The following is an 18,631-nucleotide window of genomic DNA, read 5'->3' as shown; positions in this document are numbered from 1 at the left end:
TGAGATAGAATTAATGATTTTATCTAGGACACACATTATAAATGCTAAACAATGAGAATAATAATTTGGAATGAGCGTGTTTATTCTTTGTTAACCAACACATTGTCCTCAGGGTTTTGCAAATGAATCACTGATTATTTACATACCATCAGTCAGTCATCAGTTTTAGTCAAGACATCAGTCATATTTGTCTAACATTCTTCTACACCAGAAAAGATGTTGCAGTAAAACACAGAACATCTGATATCTCTGAATATATAAACATATTCAAATATATTAAAAGCACATATATTTCGGTAGTTTATTACTTAAGATAACTACAAAAGCAAATAATTAAAATGACAAAATATGGCAAGAGATGGAACAGCATTATCAATTTAACTCTAGTTCACTATTTTCCTTCACCAGAAGGACTTCCTATTGGTATTGTTATGGGTATACTTAAGTATTATATGTGCACTCCAGACAGTTCATTTCGCAACTCAAAATCAACATTTAATTCACATATTTTTGCCCAAATTTTGATGCACCGGTAACCTGTTAAGGCCTAAGGAGTGCACCTTATTGCACCCAGTGAAGCCAAACTAATGCTCCTCCCCACTGCCCCTTCCCTCCCATGGAAGTGCTGTTTGCAATGATTACAGGTCCCAGCACATGAAAGATGTACAAGTTCTAGCATGAACACCTAAACTGTTAAAACAGAAATAGAGAGTCAAGAGGTCTAAGTTTTATTTGTTGTTCTTTCACCGAGATGCTGCTGGACAAGGCAGACTTTCCTTCAGCCTTCTCCATCTAAAGTCTCCTTCTAAAATAGAAACTACCTACATACACCTTCTGTACAAGCAACTACCTTCCTAAACAGAAGTTACTATAGAAATTAAAAGCTTGATAGGAACACGGCACATTATTAGCTAGCAATTGGTGAACAAAATGCTGTGCATTCTTTTGGTAACACAGAAGAAAAAGAGCAGAACATTCTAGATTTTTTTGTATTTTTACTTTATGTTTTATGGTATTATGATTAATGACATTGCCAGTATCAATTAGACAAAAATAAAAGTGATGAACCAGTCAACCTCAGAATGTTTACTACTGAGGGTAACTTATTCAACATTAAAGCTTTAATTTTTTTATTTTTATTTTTAGCTATGAGACCGAGTAAACATGTGTAGTGTTACACACTCCACTACATGGTTATTTTACTGACATATATTTAAAAAAAACTGAAACAAAACCTCATTTCAACACAGACAGCCATCAAAGAATTTTGTATACTTAACAAAAAAAAAAGCTACCAATGCAAATCACAGAATTCAAACCAAGCATGAGTAAGAATCATATGAAATCACCACACAGACATACATTCATGTTAGTACTATTCTTTCTTATGAAGACATAGTCTAGTAAGCTGAAAACCAGAACAAAGAACCCCAGAACATTAAACCAACCTAGTCCTTGTAACAGCAACTGGCACTTTTATAAACAAAATTTACTTTAAAACCTCAACATATGAGCTGCTGTAGGATTTAAGCCCTGATCTGAAGCCTTAGGAAGAACCCCAATATTTGAATGAGTATGGCTCATGGCTGTAGGCTTAGTATGGAAATATCCCTCATAAAATCCTACCATCGTGCTTTATGCACTTCTGTATCTGCAAATACAGGTTTGCTGGTTCATGAGTTTTACAGATTATTTGCTACCTTCAAATTCTATGCTCAACAACTTCTCAAATATTTTTTCCTTCAAGAAGAAACAGCAGTGGAGAATAGAATGCAAGAGTTTTAAAAACATACATTTCCAAGATCCACTTCCCAGTTTAAGACCACTGTACATTGCTTGTTCTACATACTATGGGCGGACCATGACAGATAAAACAAGCACCATCATTATGTAATAACCTGCAATTATCTTTATGGCTATTGAATTCCATTCTTCCTATGCAATACATAAAATGCAAATGTAAAGCAATAGTACAAATTACAAGCCCTAACAAGGCAGTAAATCTGAACCAAGTCACGCAACATAACGTGTCTATAAACTTTCCCACCAGATGCAAAAAAGGCTTTCAAAAGCTGCTCTTTTTAACTTATTTTTCTTAATTTTTTTAAAGAAAATTAATGAACCCCCCCCCCCATCTCTAGTCATAGCTGAATAGCAAATAAATAGTTCTACCAAATTTGAGGAGAATTCACAGAAATTGAGATGAATATTTTAAGATTTATCAGTAGATGTGGTGGTCCTTTACTACAGCATTTTAAAAATAAAATGCTTAAAAATAAAAGAACTGTCATCAGAAATACAGTTGATTGGAGATTATGAGTCATATTAAGATCATAACCTATAAAAATCATCAGCTGTGCAGAATGAGCTGTTGCAGTTGACATATCTTATTAACAAAATCTTCCAATAAATTACAGAAAAAGCTCATTTAAAAAAATTGCTTTTGGCTTTCAGCATATGGAGCTTAAGGTGCTCCTAACACTAACATGTTTTATGTGGTTTTAGTGACTAGATGCTACAAACAAGTCAGCTTGTTCTGGAAAAGTTGTACTAATAAATTTAGTGAGAATGAAGGGAGGTTTCTTTTTTCCAGAATTCAAATGTAACATGTTTTGATCATAAAGTACACTTTTAGAGAGCTTTGCTTCCCTTGGTTTGTGGGCAGAAGATACTAAGAACAAAATCATGAAAGGATGACTAATTAAATCATAGTCTCTGTAAGTACTTCTGCAGCTTCACTGAACTACAGCAGTTATCACTTTACTCTTAACTCTCCAATACCAGAATCAGCAGATTCTGTGACAAAACAAGAGCTCACCTATTCTGAAAAACTGTGAGGTCAATAATACAACTACAACGGTAAGACCAGCCAAGAAGCACAATACAGTGGAATATGAAAGATCTTCTACACTTTTACCTATCGTGACAAGTGAAATATCTTGCAACATAAAAAGCCAAAACAAAACCCCCAAACCTTTACAGCTGACAGATCTTGTGCTTTTAAGCTATAATGAAAACCTAGACACTTAAAATATTTCAGCACCGAAAAAGTCTAGTTTTCTGATTCCACAACTTTTTAAACTACCAGAAACATTTCATGACATGAAGACATTTTTTTTCCCTCCCCATTTTATTTTTGGCCTCAGACAATATGTAAGGTCCACTGCTTGGAGTTTTGCCTGCTTCTGGCACTCGGCTGCTACTCTGACAATGGCCAACATATTGAGGTAAAGGAGCACTTCCTCATTGGTAGTTTGTTAATATTTTCAATGAAAAACATGGACAGCAAAAATAAACTGCAGATTACTGGGCACTGGCTAAAATGAAAGATTCTAAGAGACAAGCATCAATGACATCTATTACTGAAAAATGTCTTCTGCAAACAGCTTATATTTATTTTCCCAGCCTCTAGATCATGCAATTTACTGTCTTCAGCTGCTACAAACTCTGCTGTTTCAAATACTGCCAGTACTAACTTGCACAGACCCACTTCTAATCTAAAATCTCAATGGCCCATTTTAATTATGTGTTATAAAGTTTGCCCTTATTAACAGAAGAAACCCAGACAATCTTTGATGATCCAATACTCTGTTTAAGTAAGTTAATGCTGGTATGGTAATCAATCTAGTGAATATTGTACTGTCATCTACTCTAAAAATTTAAACTATTTGCTCCAAATGCTTGCTCAAAATAAGGAATTCATTACGGAATGCAATTCAGGAAGTTAACTTTGTGCCTTTGTCTCAAAGTCTTAAGTAGTATAATATTAACAGCTATCCAAATTAGCCTAAAAGATCTCTATGTAAAGCATGGTCAGAGTACTGTGAATCATGAGAACTACATATTATTTCAGGATTATCTATCAGTCTCATAAACTTCCAGTTTTGCTATTGGTAAAAGAGTAAAACAACACCAGGCACCACAGACCTGACAAGCTTCATATGGTATGCAGGTCCATCATTCTATCCAATACAACACAAATATGTTTTGGAAGGTAGTCAAATAGTATATGCTGCATAACATCCTACGCTCCTTTGAGAGGCAGCTGCCTGGCATAGACTAAAAGAGTCTAGTGCAAAAAGATCAAGTCATATCTGAACTCCACATCGTTCTTGCCACTGACTTTGTGACCTCAACACACTACACATCAGGTTTTAGTTAAGTCAGCTACAAACAAAATCAATGAAGTTCAAAACCAAAAGAAAATATTATTCTTTTTCAGAATATTTAGCTCAGGTTTTTTAAACAGCAGTAGAACTTTTTATACAAGTGTATTTGTGTTTTGGTATTTACAGCAGTTTAGCACAAACCTTAAATGCTGTCAAATAAATCAAACTGCTAAAGCACAACAGTAAAGAAACTGGCCTGGAAAAAAAATCTCATTTGACCCTGCATATTACATTTTTGTTTGTTCTCTACTATAGTTAATTACTCAGACATAGACAAGTATTGCAGCCTTTTCACAGTACCTGAAATTTGGTCTATGTTGTAAACAAAAGTTGCAATGAAGTCTTTTAAGAGACTTCCAAATGATGAAATCAGAGTAAGGAAAAAAACACAAATATGTTCTTATCTTTCAATTTGAACTTGAGGATAAACCTCTTCCATTGACAGTCTTACACACAACTGTTTGGCCCCTGGCAATGTGTCTAGACAATGTCTGTTATTTATTTCACTTCTAAAAGATATGCACTAAATACAATGGTCATCACAAAAAAAAGCACCCCCAAAAGAAACAGGTCTGCGTTGCGTATTTCCTTTACACTTCAATAGTGAGAAATTATTGGAAGGCTGCTGGTCACAGCACCATAGCTAAATTAGTCCTGATCTTAGCTATTCACCAGAGAACAAGCAGCAGGTACATACACATAGGAAATGAGTACTTTAAAAGATATATACAAGAACGTGGTGTTGATCAGGGAACATCTTACTTAGTCAACACCTAAAAAACCCCCATGGAAATAAGAAGAAAAATACCTAAATGTCTTGTTTTTAGCAGCATCACCGGCAACGTACTCTGAAATTCACTAATACTGCGCAATCATAGTGCAGTCACATAATCAAGTACAATTTGCAAATTACTGAGCTGGAGGTTTTTACTGATTTGTCATTATGGTTACATATGTGCCCCTAGCTGACAAAAACGACTAAGAATGAAACAAAACTACACAGAATGAATGTACCCAGGTAGCCAAGAAGGTCAATGGCATCCTGAGTTGTATCAGCAATAGTGTGGCCAGCAGAACCAGGGCAGTGCTTGACCCCCGTACTCAGCACTGGCGAGGCCACACCTCAAATGCTGTGTCCAGTTCTGGGCCTCTCACTACAAGAAAGACCTTGAGATGCTGGAGTGTGTCCAGAGAAGGGCAACAGAGCTGGGGAAAGGTCTGGAGCACAAGTCTTAGGATGAGGGGATAGGGCATCTGGGTTATTTAGTCTGGAGGATTTGAAGCTCAAGGAGGACCCTTATCTCCCTCTACAAGCATCTGAAAGGAGGTTGTAACGAGGTGGGGGTCGGCCTCTTCTCCCAGATAACAAGTAACAGGAGAAGAGGAAATGGCCTCAAGTTGCACCAGAGGAGGTTTAGGTTGGATATTAGGAAAAATTTCTTCAGTGGAAGAGTGATCAGGCACTGGAACTGGCTGCCCAGGGTAGTGCTGGAGTCACCACCTCTGGAAGCATTAATTTGATGTGCAGATGGGGCACTGAGGGACAGACATGGGGTTATTAGTGAACTTGGCAGTGCTGGGCTAATGGTTGGACTTCATGATCTTAGAGGTCTTTTCTAACCTAAAAAATTCTATGAAAATTTGGAAGGGGTATTTCAGATGTTGAGCCTGTTACCTTTTCTATTACTGTGGCGTACAAAGTCTCTGTAAAGAGGCAGAAATGTGAACTAGAGACTGACTCTCAAAATGAGTATGTACACTGAATACTTCCCTTTATAAAATACTGTGGAGAAAATTAAAAATGCTGCAACCAACAGAAAATAATTTAATTCAAAACGAACATTCTGATTAAAAATCCAACTGCAAAAAAAGGCAAAAGAAAAGTATACAAGGATTTTCCTGAGCCAAAGCCACATTCTTTTCAAATAAGAGAACGTTAATGAAAGATTTATCATAATAAATTTCGCAGTAGTTTGAGCCATCAGCTTGATTCTGCGGCTGTTTCAACACAAAGTTTTCACTTATATCAAATGGATTTGCATAAGAAAACAATTTGAAAGTGGATACAAAGGTCCACATTCAATTAAAAACCTTTGCATTAAAGTATAACTTTCTAAAAGAAAAAATAATGGATGTGCTTTTTAAGTGTAAGCCAACATTTCTTTTAGAACAGCTCTTTAGCATAGAAAATACACAATAATGCTTTTTCTTTCAAATGTAAAGGAATATGCCAAGAGAAGTTATGAAGAGAGATTTATTTGCTGCAGACATTATAATGGGTATAATGTTTCCAACTAAATAAAATCTGAAGAAGTTTTACTAGAATAACTGAAGAAATTTTGCTACAATTTTAGAATTCAAAGGAAGAAACAGTGTACCCTGCATTGCTCTTTTGACTATCCTCAGTCTTCTTAATATACTCAGCTATTTCCCTTAAAACACACACACACTTGAACTCAATTTTAAATTTAGTGCCATGAATACCTTCGAAATAACCTGGCAAATTCTCCTCTCCAGTCCATAACAATACAACTTATGTTACACCTTCAAACTTCTATTCTTTATAGGAAAAGTACTATCACCACAAAGATGACAGAATAACATCTTGTATTTCCAGAGTGTATTCTCAACAACCACAAAGATTTTGTAACATTGCATACTGATCTCACAGCTAACATTCTTAAACCTGAGTACTGGCTTATGACACAAAGCTTTAGAGTCATGCTTGTAGTGTGATTACCTACTGACATCCATAAAAATCAATAAAAACTTCAGAAGAGCATTAGAAATCACTGGGATACTATGAGTGATTGATCAGGCGAAATAATGGTCTTTAGTATTTCACCAGATTTTAATACAAGTAGTATTAATTAAATATAAAAAAGAGGATGTTAGAGAAAGCACAACATAGGTTTGAACTTCGCAAATCCCTACAGAGAAGCTACTGCACACTATAAGGTGGGCTACAGACTAGAACAAAATTCAAACACATTAAATTCTGCAGTAAAACATAAAGCTGTTAATACACTAACAGCCTTCAATTACTGATTGTTCTTCCACCTTTCAGGGTAATATATTAACAATTATTTCTACTACATCAATAGACACTCTATCCATCATGTACCATAATCCAGAAGGTAGCATCGAAACCAGCATAACTGGCAGCCATGATGGGAAATAAACTATTTTATTGCAATACATTAAAGGTCTATTTCTGCCAAAAAGTCTCATCCAAAGAAAAGACACAGACAGCTTAAAAAAAAACCCAAACCACTTTTTTTTTTTTTCAATAGCTTTACAAATTTGGAGCAGTCAGAGCACAATTATTTCAACCACAACAGAGTAGTTCTGATTCTACCTGCTTTTATGTTGTTTATGTTCTTGTCACATGAGATGACATTCATCTAGCTCAGAATACAGGAAGCTAAAGGCAACAAGGGTATAAGATCCATGTCTGCTACAAAGCACATTCTCATAACCAATGCAGGAGCCTAAATCAAACAATTTTTCTACTCTCAACAAATACTTCTGGAATAAAACAGTATTTCTTCTCCTGTTGCTACTCAGACAGACTACATATCACTTTCCTACTACAGTTAACTTGCCAGTTTGCACTGAAGAAGCCTGACTAAGAAAACTAAGGATTTCACTAGTACATTGTCCATCAAGAAGGATCCGCTGGTGTAAAAAATCAGGCTATTATATACAAAAAGACATCAATTTTAAAATCCCAAAGCTAAGACATTAAGGCTTCTGAAATGTCAAAATAAAGGCAGACTGGGAAACTTTGATTATACTACCTGCTCTATATGTCTCTTCACCTCACACTACATATGCATGCAAAATAAATACATATTTTCTTTCAGACTAATGAATCACTCAGTACTCATGATGAACAAAGCTCCAGGAAGAGACTTGTGGAGCACTAATGATTGTGGACCACAGTATATGAACCTTGTTTACAGAAGATGTTTAGTGAACATGATTGGGAATTACAGTAAGGAGGAGTATGCTGTCATGCATTAAAGCATTACTCTTCAGAAACAACAGCAGGTGGTTCTGTTTCCATCACGGGGTTCCTACATGATGACAATTATGTAAGTCATGCATCACCTTCCAACCTCCAAGTTACCCCAGAAACTGAACAGAGAGGTAGAAGACAGCCCTGCAATTGAAGCTATAGAACATATTGCTTCTGCACTTGACCTGAAATTCTTGATTAATTTAAAATTCTTCCTGAAAAATACGGCACTTGGGAGATCTGGCAGGAGCAGACAGCACAGCTCACATTAGACATTCTCAGTCTTCTTTTTCCCACAGAGTCTTTCAGAAACAAATCCCGGCTATCTCCTGCAGTCTAGGTGAACTGTTGCTGTGTCCTGCTTAACAACAACCTTCCCAAAAAGGCCTCAGCCAAGCCTCTTATATCTGACTGGAAACATTCCCATTCAATGAGATGAAAAAGCCCAATGAAAGACAGCCTCTGGGAGCAGAGCTGCTACTTATGAACACAGGAATAAACTGAAAGTATCTGCATACTTTTGAGAAGCAGCTCATTACTCAAACAGAAAACAATCTACAGAAGGTAGAAAGATCATAGGATTCCAATCTCAAACTGCCATCAGAAATTCCAGACAGTTGTGCCTGCCTTTATTTTCATGGTTTGTAGCTTGAGACATCTTATTTGGTGAAACACTGAAAACTCACACTTGCAATTGTGATCTAACAATAGTTGAAGACAGTTCTAACAATAAGATGAAGAGGAGGTAATGGAATCCACACTGACAATTTCATCTCAACACATCAGTTTTTAAAGATTAAGTAGCTGTTCCTCTTTCCAAATATTTAAAAGTAAATAGCTGATTAAGAAGGCAGACACATGGTTTAAAGGAAAGATGAGTGCTGGCAACATCAACTGACTCAAACCTTGTCTGCAGTGGAAGTTCTGGCACTTCATTCTGACAGTCATGATAGACAGAAAACCGAATCTCCCACTGCATTCTCTAAATATAGGAACATTGACCTTATAATGGGCTTCCACAATAGCTGCTTCAAAGAGAGACTGACCCTGTGTTGTGAAAACCACTCATTTCAATTTCTTCCATGGTGCTAGTTCATCACAAATTGCTTTTTCTGTTTTTATTTCTCCTCTTAGCATAGAAATAAATGTGCTTTTTTTCCTCAACTCGCAAAAATACTTTATAGCCCTATTTTCAAAAGGATCTGGTCAAATTTGTGTTCATTGTGAACAGTGAAGCAAAGTGATCACTGAAGCTTTCAGTTCAAGTAACCAGAATTTGCTTTCATTCCCTATTAAGAAATGGTATATTTAGTTTGATTTTCTGCTTCTACTGTCAAGACTACTGGTACAACTGAGACTGTTCATTAAAAATCCAAACACTAACACGTCATGAAATTCCACAGATTCCTATAAAAGATCCCACTAAAGTGGCACACAAAACAACAGCATGTCCAACATCACCTTTCCAAAACAAAATTCAATCAGATTTAGAAATGGTGAACTTTCAAACTCTTGGAGAGAAGAAAGGTGGGAATGTCAAAATAATTACTAAGGAGACTGCAATAATTCATATTCTCTCACAGATACTGTCAACTTAGACAGTCATTTTACCTTGAGAAGGTATGTAGGAATATTGCTGAAATCGACAGGCAACTTCAAGAGGAAGCGAGCCGAGAATTCTCCAGTCTGTGGAAAAAACGTAACACTAATGAGACCCGGTAGCTAAAACAGAACAGCAAACATTCTGAGGATTAAATACTATCCAGAAAAATGACTAAGAGCTCATTCCAAAGAGAAGGGTTGAGATTTAAAACAAAATTGCCGAACAGAAGTACTGGAGAGGGAAAAAAATTTTACAGATTTCACAAGTGTCATATGAAAAAACACTTTAAAGAACATTAACTATCATTGCCAGTAAGTCAACAGCAAAAAGTAGTTAGAATAAAACAATGTGCATGACCAAAAAATCAGACTGTATTTTGTTATGCCCTAAATATAGATGTATCTTGGCTGTACTCATTTCCGGACAAAGGACTGGCGAGACCTGCAAAGAGTCTGAAAGCAAAGCTAAAAACCTGATAAATTGATACGAGCATATAGATAAAACAGAGGCATCTTTACAAACACTGCAGACATACGTACAAGAATTTGTGTTCAGAAAGGTGAGCATGTATCAAAAGTGTCCTCTGAATAAACTTAGAGGAAAAGAGCTGAAGTAGGAGGTTTTAAATAATTTGTTTTCAGAATTATGTAACTCTAAACACCTAGACAACCGTGTACTGAGAATTTGCCAAGCGTCCCATACACATTGCTCTTTTTTACGTATAAAGGGTATGGGAAGGAAATGGAAAGGATTTCCTTTCTGTTTCATACACTTCCTTAAAACCAGACTTTGTCCACCTGGTTATGAAGCAACAAAGTTCACTGTTTTTTAAAAACAAATGCCTGCCTGATTTCCTCCATATTCATTTTTTATCATCTCAATTTTTTTAGTTCAAACCACAGAGCAGCTGTATTTGTTAGGTAGGTTGAAGTAGCAGTAAAGAAAGTGTTAAACATTAATTTTATGAAATTAAGCACAAAAAACTGGAACAATTTGAGACAAGCTAGCCAATTTGTCAGTGCCACTTTGTTTCTTGGTCTATCTACCAGGCATGAACTAGAGATAACTCATGCTATCTCTAAGTCACTAAACAAGAAAAAACAAGATCTGCAATGAAACTGAAATCTTTCCAATGGTACCTTTCAAGTTATATAATTTGCCAAAAGGGTTTGTGTGACATTGGGCTGTAATCCAACCTTACACCAGCTAGCTGAGAATTGGCCTTCGTTTCTGGTAGTCACAAAAGATAGGCAAAGAAATTGCACATAGAAACACTATGCAACAAAAAGTGAGTGCATATTAACACCCAACTGTGAAACCTTTCCTGATTACACCACTTGTGAGAAGAGATGCCAGCTTTCTGATGCGGTATTACTGATGTACGCAGAAAAATCACCAACTTCTTGCGCACATATAACATGAAGACTGCTACAATGACAGTCAGGGCCCTTACTTTTTATCCAGAGTGAAACAGATATTACATATGGTGCTTCTCTTCTGGACTTTCAAAAAATGCCATACAACATCTGCCATAAAATCCAGAAAATTATTTTTCGTATAATACCAAGTCTGATGAACAGGGATGGCCACTGAACAGAGGAACGGCCTCTGACCAACGCTGCTCTGATCATCAGCTGCTCCAAAAAGTCTAGATCTTTCATGTAATTCAATCAAGATTATTTTGCAAACTAATACTTCCAAAGGTGTTCTGGCTGGACAGGGAGCAGCCCCTGTCCATGGTGCTCACCACCCCAGCCCCAACCAGCTGGATACAGGCATCAGGTTGAGACAGATGAATTTCTGGCCAGAGCCCTGAGCAATTAAATATTTAATGTCTCCTGCATCTGCTGGTACTCCACCAACATGAAGCTAATAAGCTAGATAATAGTTTGTCAATTCATCATATGTCTTGGAGACTTGCACTTTAGGAAACTGGAGAGAGTGGAACAAAGGTATAAGAGCAAATTTCTGCTCCATTTTGGGACACAGTGCTGAATTCAGGCCTTCTCTTCAAAGTTTTTTTAACTCATGCACCTAAGATGATTGCTTTCGTAACACTGTGCAAGGCTCATATTTGATTATTTCCGAAATCTGTTGAACTACTATTGATCCCTGAGAGACAGCAACAACATGAATTTCAATTCATGTCTTCTAGGCAGAGAGGATAAAAGGCCATTTATCTCCGGCTTTTTAGAAAAACACTCCTATTTTGCTGATCCTTGAGGCTAACAAATCAGTTGTAAAGGACAGGAAAGAGAACCACACAAGTTAGTTTCACAGTTGTGTTTTAGGACACTAGTGAACAAGCCTCTGTCATGTATAGCAAGTTCATAGAATCTTCAAGACTCTCAAGAGTCTTCTTGAGAGAATGAAGACTTGGAGAAAAGCACACACTACGGAAAAATCTAAAATAGCTCTGCAATGATGAAAAGGATTTGACTCAAAATGTATTTAAGATTTATTTTACTGGAATATTTTTAATTAAAACAGCATTTAAAATGAAAGAAAAGGAAGTTCTTTATTCAGTTACTGAAGACTGAGAAGACCCGAAAGCTACCTGAGTAGCTATGTCTTTCCTCTTTAAAAGGAAGAAAACCCCCAGTTTTCTACAGTCTTAGTAGAATTTTTGCAACTGGCAAAAGCTATGATAAAAATCTCAGTACAGTTCAGAAAGCCTTCTGCACTTCAATAAACCAGTCTGGTGAAATTTAGAGATATAACAAGTTGTTTGTGATGCAAGCTACAGACAGTAACTGTACAGAAACATCTGTGAATAAGTTAATTTCAATCAGATACTCTGGTCTATAAACATTAAAAAAAAAGGAGGTCTGAATTTCTTTGATGAAGAAAATTAAACATGGGTTCAAATAAAAAAAGCCTAGATGACTTGTCTAAGAAAAGAAAACCAGATGAATGTGTGAGTTGTAAAGTAAACATCCTTGCATCACCTGTAACTTAAGGATGATTGAAGTGACAAAGTTGAATTCTAGGCCTTGATAATAGGAGTGCTGAATTTTCATCAATTTTCAGACTGCACCTACTTTAGAAGATAGTGCTTCAGAAGGCCTGTTTATCTTAAGAGTATGGTATTTCTGAAAGCAAGAGGGAAACAAGTTCATCATAAACACCATTAGATATTTCCTGACATATCTTACTCCAAACTTCCCATGAGAAATATATTACCAGCAGAAAACCCCCTGATTTTTGCAAAGCTTACTCTGTGGCAGAGATTGAATTAAAAAAAAAAAATCAATTCACACAGTAACCAAAATGCCTACATTGCCAATGGCCACATCTTAGAGATACAGAGTTTTCTATAAAGCATGGCACATTTCCCATGTGGGAATATGGGATATAGCTTCAGGAAACAGATAAGCCTGTTTAATGTCTGACTGTCATATGAAAGCATGTCCCTACAAAGTCACTGCTCTAGCCCATCTTGCCTCCTCTTGCAAAAAATTAGTTGGCTTAGTTTCTCCTCTCCAGTTTAGGTTCTTGGAACAACTCATCTCAGCTTACACAAGCACAAGAGAGATACCGGCAACTGCAGCTACCAATTAAATCAACTCAATCATAATGTGGAAACACACCCTAATACATCCTAGCCCTAAACAGGCTGGTAGGCTGGCAGGGTGTCATACCAACACGGTTATTCTGCCTCTCAAATCTTCAAAGCTAACTCAAACTTCCACATTAACGTTGTACTGTGCCCTCTAAACATAGCACAGGCTTTTCAACAGTTTCAAAGTTTTCACCTATAAACCAGACAATGAACAGCAGGTTCAAAACCAGTTCTCACCTAGAAATCTGGTTCAACCAAGGTAATGGAACACAGCAATATACCAAACAGGGAGTATAGAAAATGAGCTGGAGTCAAACAGGAGTTTTCTCCATTGGACACAGAAAGCATGGAGATCCACAGTAAGAACTTAAGTTTTCCGAAGCAGGAGTTGTATTTGCTAAAAGCATTTTAGGTGAAATAAGAGCTTACCCAGTTGTTTTTTTTGCCAGCATAGATTTCCATGTTTTCTCCATACTGGGGCTCTTCAAGTAAAGTCTGATACTCAAACATGAGACGAGAGCTCTCCCGTAATCGGCTGCACTGAAATTGGTGATATTGCTGCAAAAGCTCTTTCACAACAAGCAGGAGGCATTCAGGGTTTGAAGGATTCCAGGAAGCTAAATTCTGTTGAGTAGAAAAGAACAAAGACCAAAATTGTTTACAGGAATAAAAGACAAGCAATCCCCCTTCCATTCTGATACCAGAGGCACATATGCATGTGGAACCTCTGTGACAAAGCTAAACCACAATATTAAAATATAAAGGTTCTACCGTGCTTTGGAAGAAAACCAGGTGAAACAGCAGAAGCTTAATGTCAAATAGGAGACCTACCATAAAACTGGTAACAGGGCTACCACCAGGCTTATATAGGCCCAAATTACCATTCTATTATTTTCTAAAATTATACTGTTGCATCTGAGAACTGGCAAAGTTGGAATTAAATTAAAACTGATAGGCAATACATAAGGATTAGGTAAGTACCACCTTGCACAATAACTGATTCAAAAAGCAGTCACCCAAGCCAACATGGTAAATTAAGACCAACTACAGAAACTGCTCTGCTCCATTATCTCAAATAGTGGCTTCATTCACAGTGGTAGAGCAAACAGGTTCTCTTCTCTTGCCTCGACCTTGTGATTTATTTCACCTTAACCGTCTCTTCACTAGAATAACCTTGACTCATCCACTTAACACAAATGTCATCTGTACACAAAAGTCTCTTTAATATGCCTGGCAGAAATTTTTATTACAGGTTCGCTGTGTTTCAAGAAATACACCTAACAGAAATAAAAATGATAATACAATTAAGATAACTGTGTCAGTAGCACAGTAGCAATGTTATCACTGCTTTAATTGGGTTAGACCAGTCGTCTACGCACAGTAAGTTTTATTCAGGCAGTATTTGGTGTTACAAACCATACCTAATAAGACCAATGCTGCATGCCTCCACCTACGTGACCAAAAATGGACCTATGTGAAAGGCAAATGAGGACTCACCCTGTAGTCCATGATGTTAGGACATGAGACAGCACTGATTGAAAGTACTTAAGTGCTCATATGCTTTGCACTTGGATCTTCAAGAGGTTTTCTTGATACAACCTCAGAGCGTGTTAACAGAGTCATGTGGCTTTTGGTGAGCTTTGAGTATAAGCAAAATTAATCTGCATTTCATAGAATCATGGAATGGTTTGGGTTGGTAGGAACCTTAAAGATCGTGTAGGTCAGGGAAGGAACACCTTCCACTAGACCAGGGTGCTCAAAGCACCTTCCAACCTGGCCTTCGACACTTCCAAGGATGAGGCATCCACAACTTCTCTGTGCAACCTGTTCCAGTGCCTCACCACCTTCACAGTAAATAATTTCCTCCTTATATCTAACTTTAATTTACCCTATTTCAATTTAAAGCCCTTAACCTTTCTCCCACCACTCCATGCTCTTGTAAAAACTCCCTTTCCAGTTCTCTTGAGGGCCCATTTAGGTACTAGAAGGCTGTATATCATACAGACATTTGACAATAAACTAGCTGCAACAGAATTTTAAATTGCATTAATTGTACAGTTAAGAAACTCAGAACTAGCAAAGATGTCTGCATTTTACAACTAAGTGAAGATATAATATAGTAGCTTAATGAAATTTCTTATCTATATTTGTATTCAGTGTAGTTGGATGGCATGTTACTTCTTCCTGTTAAGTTACAGATATTTCATAAACAAATTTATATTTTGTGTAACACAGAAAGTAATAAACACAAGTAATAAACACAAGTGAACAGGTTGCATAAAAAAGTTGTTGAGTCTTTGTCCTAAGACATACTCAAAACGTGACTGGACAAGGACCTGGACAGCCTGATCTAGCTGATTCTGCCCAGGCAGGGCAGCTGGGCTAGCGATCTCTATCTAAAGGTTCCTTCCAACCTCAGCTATTTTTAGCTTTATGAAGAGGTTTAAAAAAAGCTCAAAACTGAAACAGGATCTTAGCAAGGTGAGACTCCACAGCTCTGGCCTGAAAAGAAATGAATGAGTTTGTGTACAAATTTTATCTTCTGATACCCTGGAAAGGCAGATAGAAAGCTTAATCAGTTACTCACCAGGCACCATGCTTCAGCTCTACAATGAAATTTACTTGTAGCCTGATCTCTAACTATTGCGGCTATTTCCATCAAAAAGGGTTATAACTTTTATTATTTCTGATGACTTTAGATATGTCCCTATGGAATAGTTTTATACAGACTTCAGTGTATGTGTATGATGGCTTAATATCTCAAGCGTTTCTCTTTCCACAACTTAGTATTTTTTCCCACTGAAGTAATATATATGATGTTACCAAAATCAATTTCCCATTTTCAGCATCATCACTTAAACCATACCAGTCTAATTTGTCAGTGAAAGCAACATGAAATAGGTATTGCTGTGTTTTAAATGCATGAACAGCTACAGGATTGGACTGTATTCCTCGTGCTCACTCTGATTCTGGTAGAAAGGGTTGCCCAGCATCGCTAAAAGGCTATCCTCGAACCTCTGCCTTTAGAAGTTAACCCAGTGTCACAGACTTCACATTTGACCACGGCTTGATGTAAAAGTACTCTGTTTTCTCCCCCCTACAGACAGTAGGAACACCTCTAAGATGGGAATATTATCATTGCCGTGTCTTAAAAGGTAAACAACATTCCAGAGGAATTGGTGAACTGGAGACATACTAATCCAATTCTTGTAAGTTCCTCAAGTACTAGAGTGACTGAGAGCCTTGTTCTACCTTGTCTGCCACCTACAGCTAGTGAAAACTTGTTTGAACTTGAACCCATTTAAGCTTATCCAATTCTACAAAATACTAGAGAAAATCTTGTCAGGTAGACAGCATCTTCTAGGAAACACATTTTCTATCATGCAGTCCGAAACCAGACTGCATATAACCTTAAATTTCCTGTTCCCAAGCTGCTGCTCAAATAAAGCATTTCCAGAAAGCCAGAGGATGTAATATGCCAGTATGTATTGATATCAGCCAGACAAGTGGGAATAACCTTTCCTCCTAATGACATTGGTATAACACAATAGAAATGTTCTGTCAAAGGAAATGACCAACAGTATTTTAATAACTGACCTAAATGCAACCGAACCTTTTGTTTTTTAAATAACGTTACACTACAGAACAAAAAAAGAGCAAGAGGAAATCCATTGTCATTTGTGCAGTACAGAGCTGAAGTAGCGCTCTTTCCAAAGAATTCAAGAACACTGCATCAAAACAGTGTTTATTCTGTATTGCCTTAAAGCTACAGGAATTAAAATGAACGATTTGACTGTAGGATCCTTACTAAACACCTTTCATTCAGCAACTCAAGTTTTGAAGTACAAACTGGTTATAAAAACAAATCACCTGAAGAACAATTCAACTACCCACCCAGGACATACATGAATTGTAATGGATTCTCACTGATGAAAGAATAAACATACAAGAACTACACAAATTTTCTGAAACACAAGTTCTGATTTATATAAACCATTCTTAGCTTTAGAATTATATTATTGTAGTGCTTGTTATTTGTCATTTGGCCACCACATTTCCATCCATTTTGTTAACTTTGCAGAAGGGCTGTACTTTTATATCTAAACTCATAAATTTTAACACAAACACTACGGAATACAATGCCATGTTTACGTATGAAATTTCTTTTTACATATCTTAGTGTAACTTATTTGCCCTAAGCACTAGGTTCATTCACCTGAAAATACTTTTAAACAACTTTACTGTAATCCAATTTCAACAGGATGTCAAAACAGGTGTTATATTGTTCTCAAACAGCACCTTCTTTAATCTTCCTTCTATTTTTGAAATCAGAGATAAAGTAAATAACTACCTGCAAAATACACTCTTGAAATCTAAGGCAGAATTTGATTTGTCAAATTTACCCCTCTTAGAGTGTCTACACTGCTACAATTTCAGTGTCATAGAGATTCTTCTGAGGACACACAGTCACTTCAGTTGATGAGAGTAGTGTAACAGTAAGTTGACCTTCTTTAGAGGTAAAGGGTCTTCTAAGTAAGATTTTATTTAGCAATGCAGTATTGTATTCACTATTAGACTTTGGAAATCAGCAAAATATTAAACCTGGAGCAAAAAGAGTAACTGAGTGTGCTTCATTTTCTGGTTGTTTGTCTGAAGGCTGTATTCCAGCTCTAGCCAATCCAGCTTTTTAAGAGATAGTATTTAAGAAGATTTAAAACATTAGAAGAACAGTGTGAGCTTCTGGTGTTTGTGTTTCATTGCTTCAAGTTCTGCTACAAAATTCAGACCTTGCATAAGTATTAAGGTCTGATGCAACTTCAAGATTATGAGGTTTAGTTGTTACAACTTTAAAAAAACCCCCGGAAATAAGAACATAGATCACTGAAGCCAAGAAGGTATGAAAAACCCAAATACAAAAATAACAAGCAATTATGTATATAGAAAAAGACTTAATGCTTTCTGTGGCTTATATCAAAATCATCTTCTGCCTTGCTCACACATCTATACATTATCATTTTACCAAAATCACATGTATTCTGAAAAGAGAAGGTTTTTTTCCAGAATTTGCTATAAAACTGTGAATAAAATGAATTTTATAGAGAAAAAAAAATGATCACAGTGACTGGGGTATTGACAGACTAAGTTACGTATTTCACTTAATAAATCCTGTCTAATTTGAAATGAGATTTCTGCAGACTTTCCAGAGAGTTAATAAAATTTAACAGAACAATCATTAATGCATTTAAAATAAAGAAATCCAGACTTGGACCCCTTGC

General features: G+C 36.5%; 1 protein-coding gene across 2 annotated transcripts in view; it reads right to left on the bottom strand.

Moving 5' to 3' along the window:
* BABAM2 (BRISC and BRCA1 A complex member 2) overlaps positions 1 to 18,631 on the bottom strand; it is a 173,198-nt gene that overhangs the window by 110,720 nt on the left and 43,847 nt on the right. For both annotated transcript variants that reach the window (XM_032102780.1, XM_032102779.1), the window contains exons 5-6: positions 13,785 to 13,979; positions 9,802 to 9,876 (exon numbers count right to left, since the gene is read on the bottom strand). In XM_032102780.1, coding sequence (XP_031958671.1) covers positions 9,802 to 9,876; positions 13,785 to 13,979 — 270 coding nt within the window. The remainder of the gene's footprint in view (positions 1 to 9,801; positions 9,877 to 13,784; positions 13,980 to 18,631) is intronic.

The sequence above is a fragment of the Corvus moneduloides genome, chromosome 3 (assembly GCF_009650955.1).
Source record: "Corvus moneduloides isolate bCorMon1 chromosome 3, bCorMon1.pri, whole genome shotgun sequence".
Lineage (NCBI taxonomy): Eukaryota > Metazoa > Chordata > Aves > Passeriformes > Corvidae > Corvus > Corvus moneduloides.
This window is presented reverse-complemented; position numbering and strand designations above follow the sequence as displayed.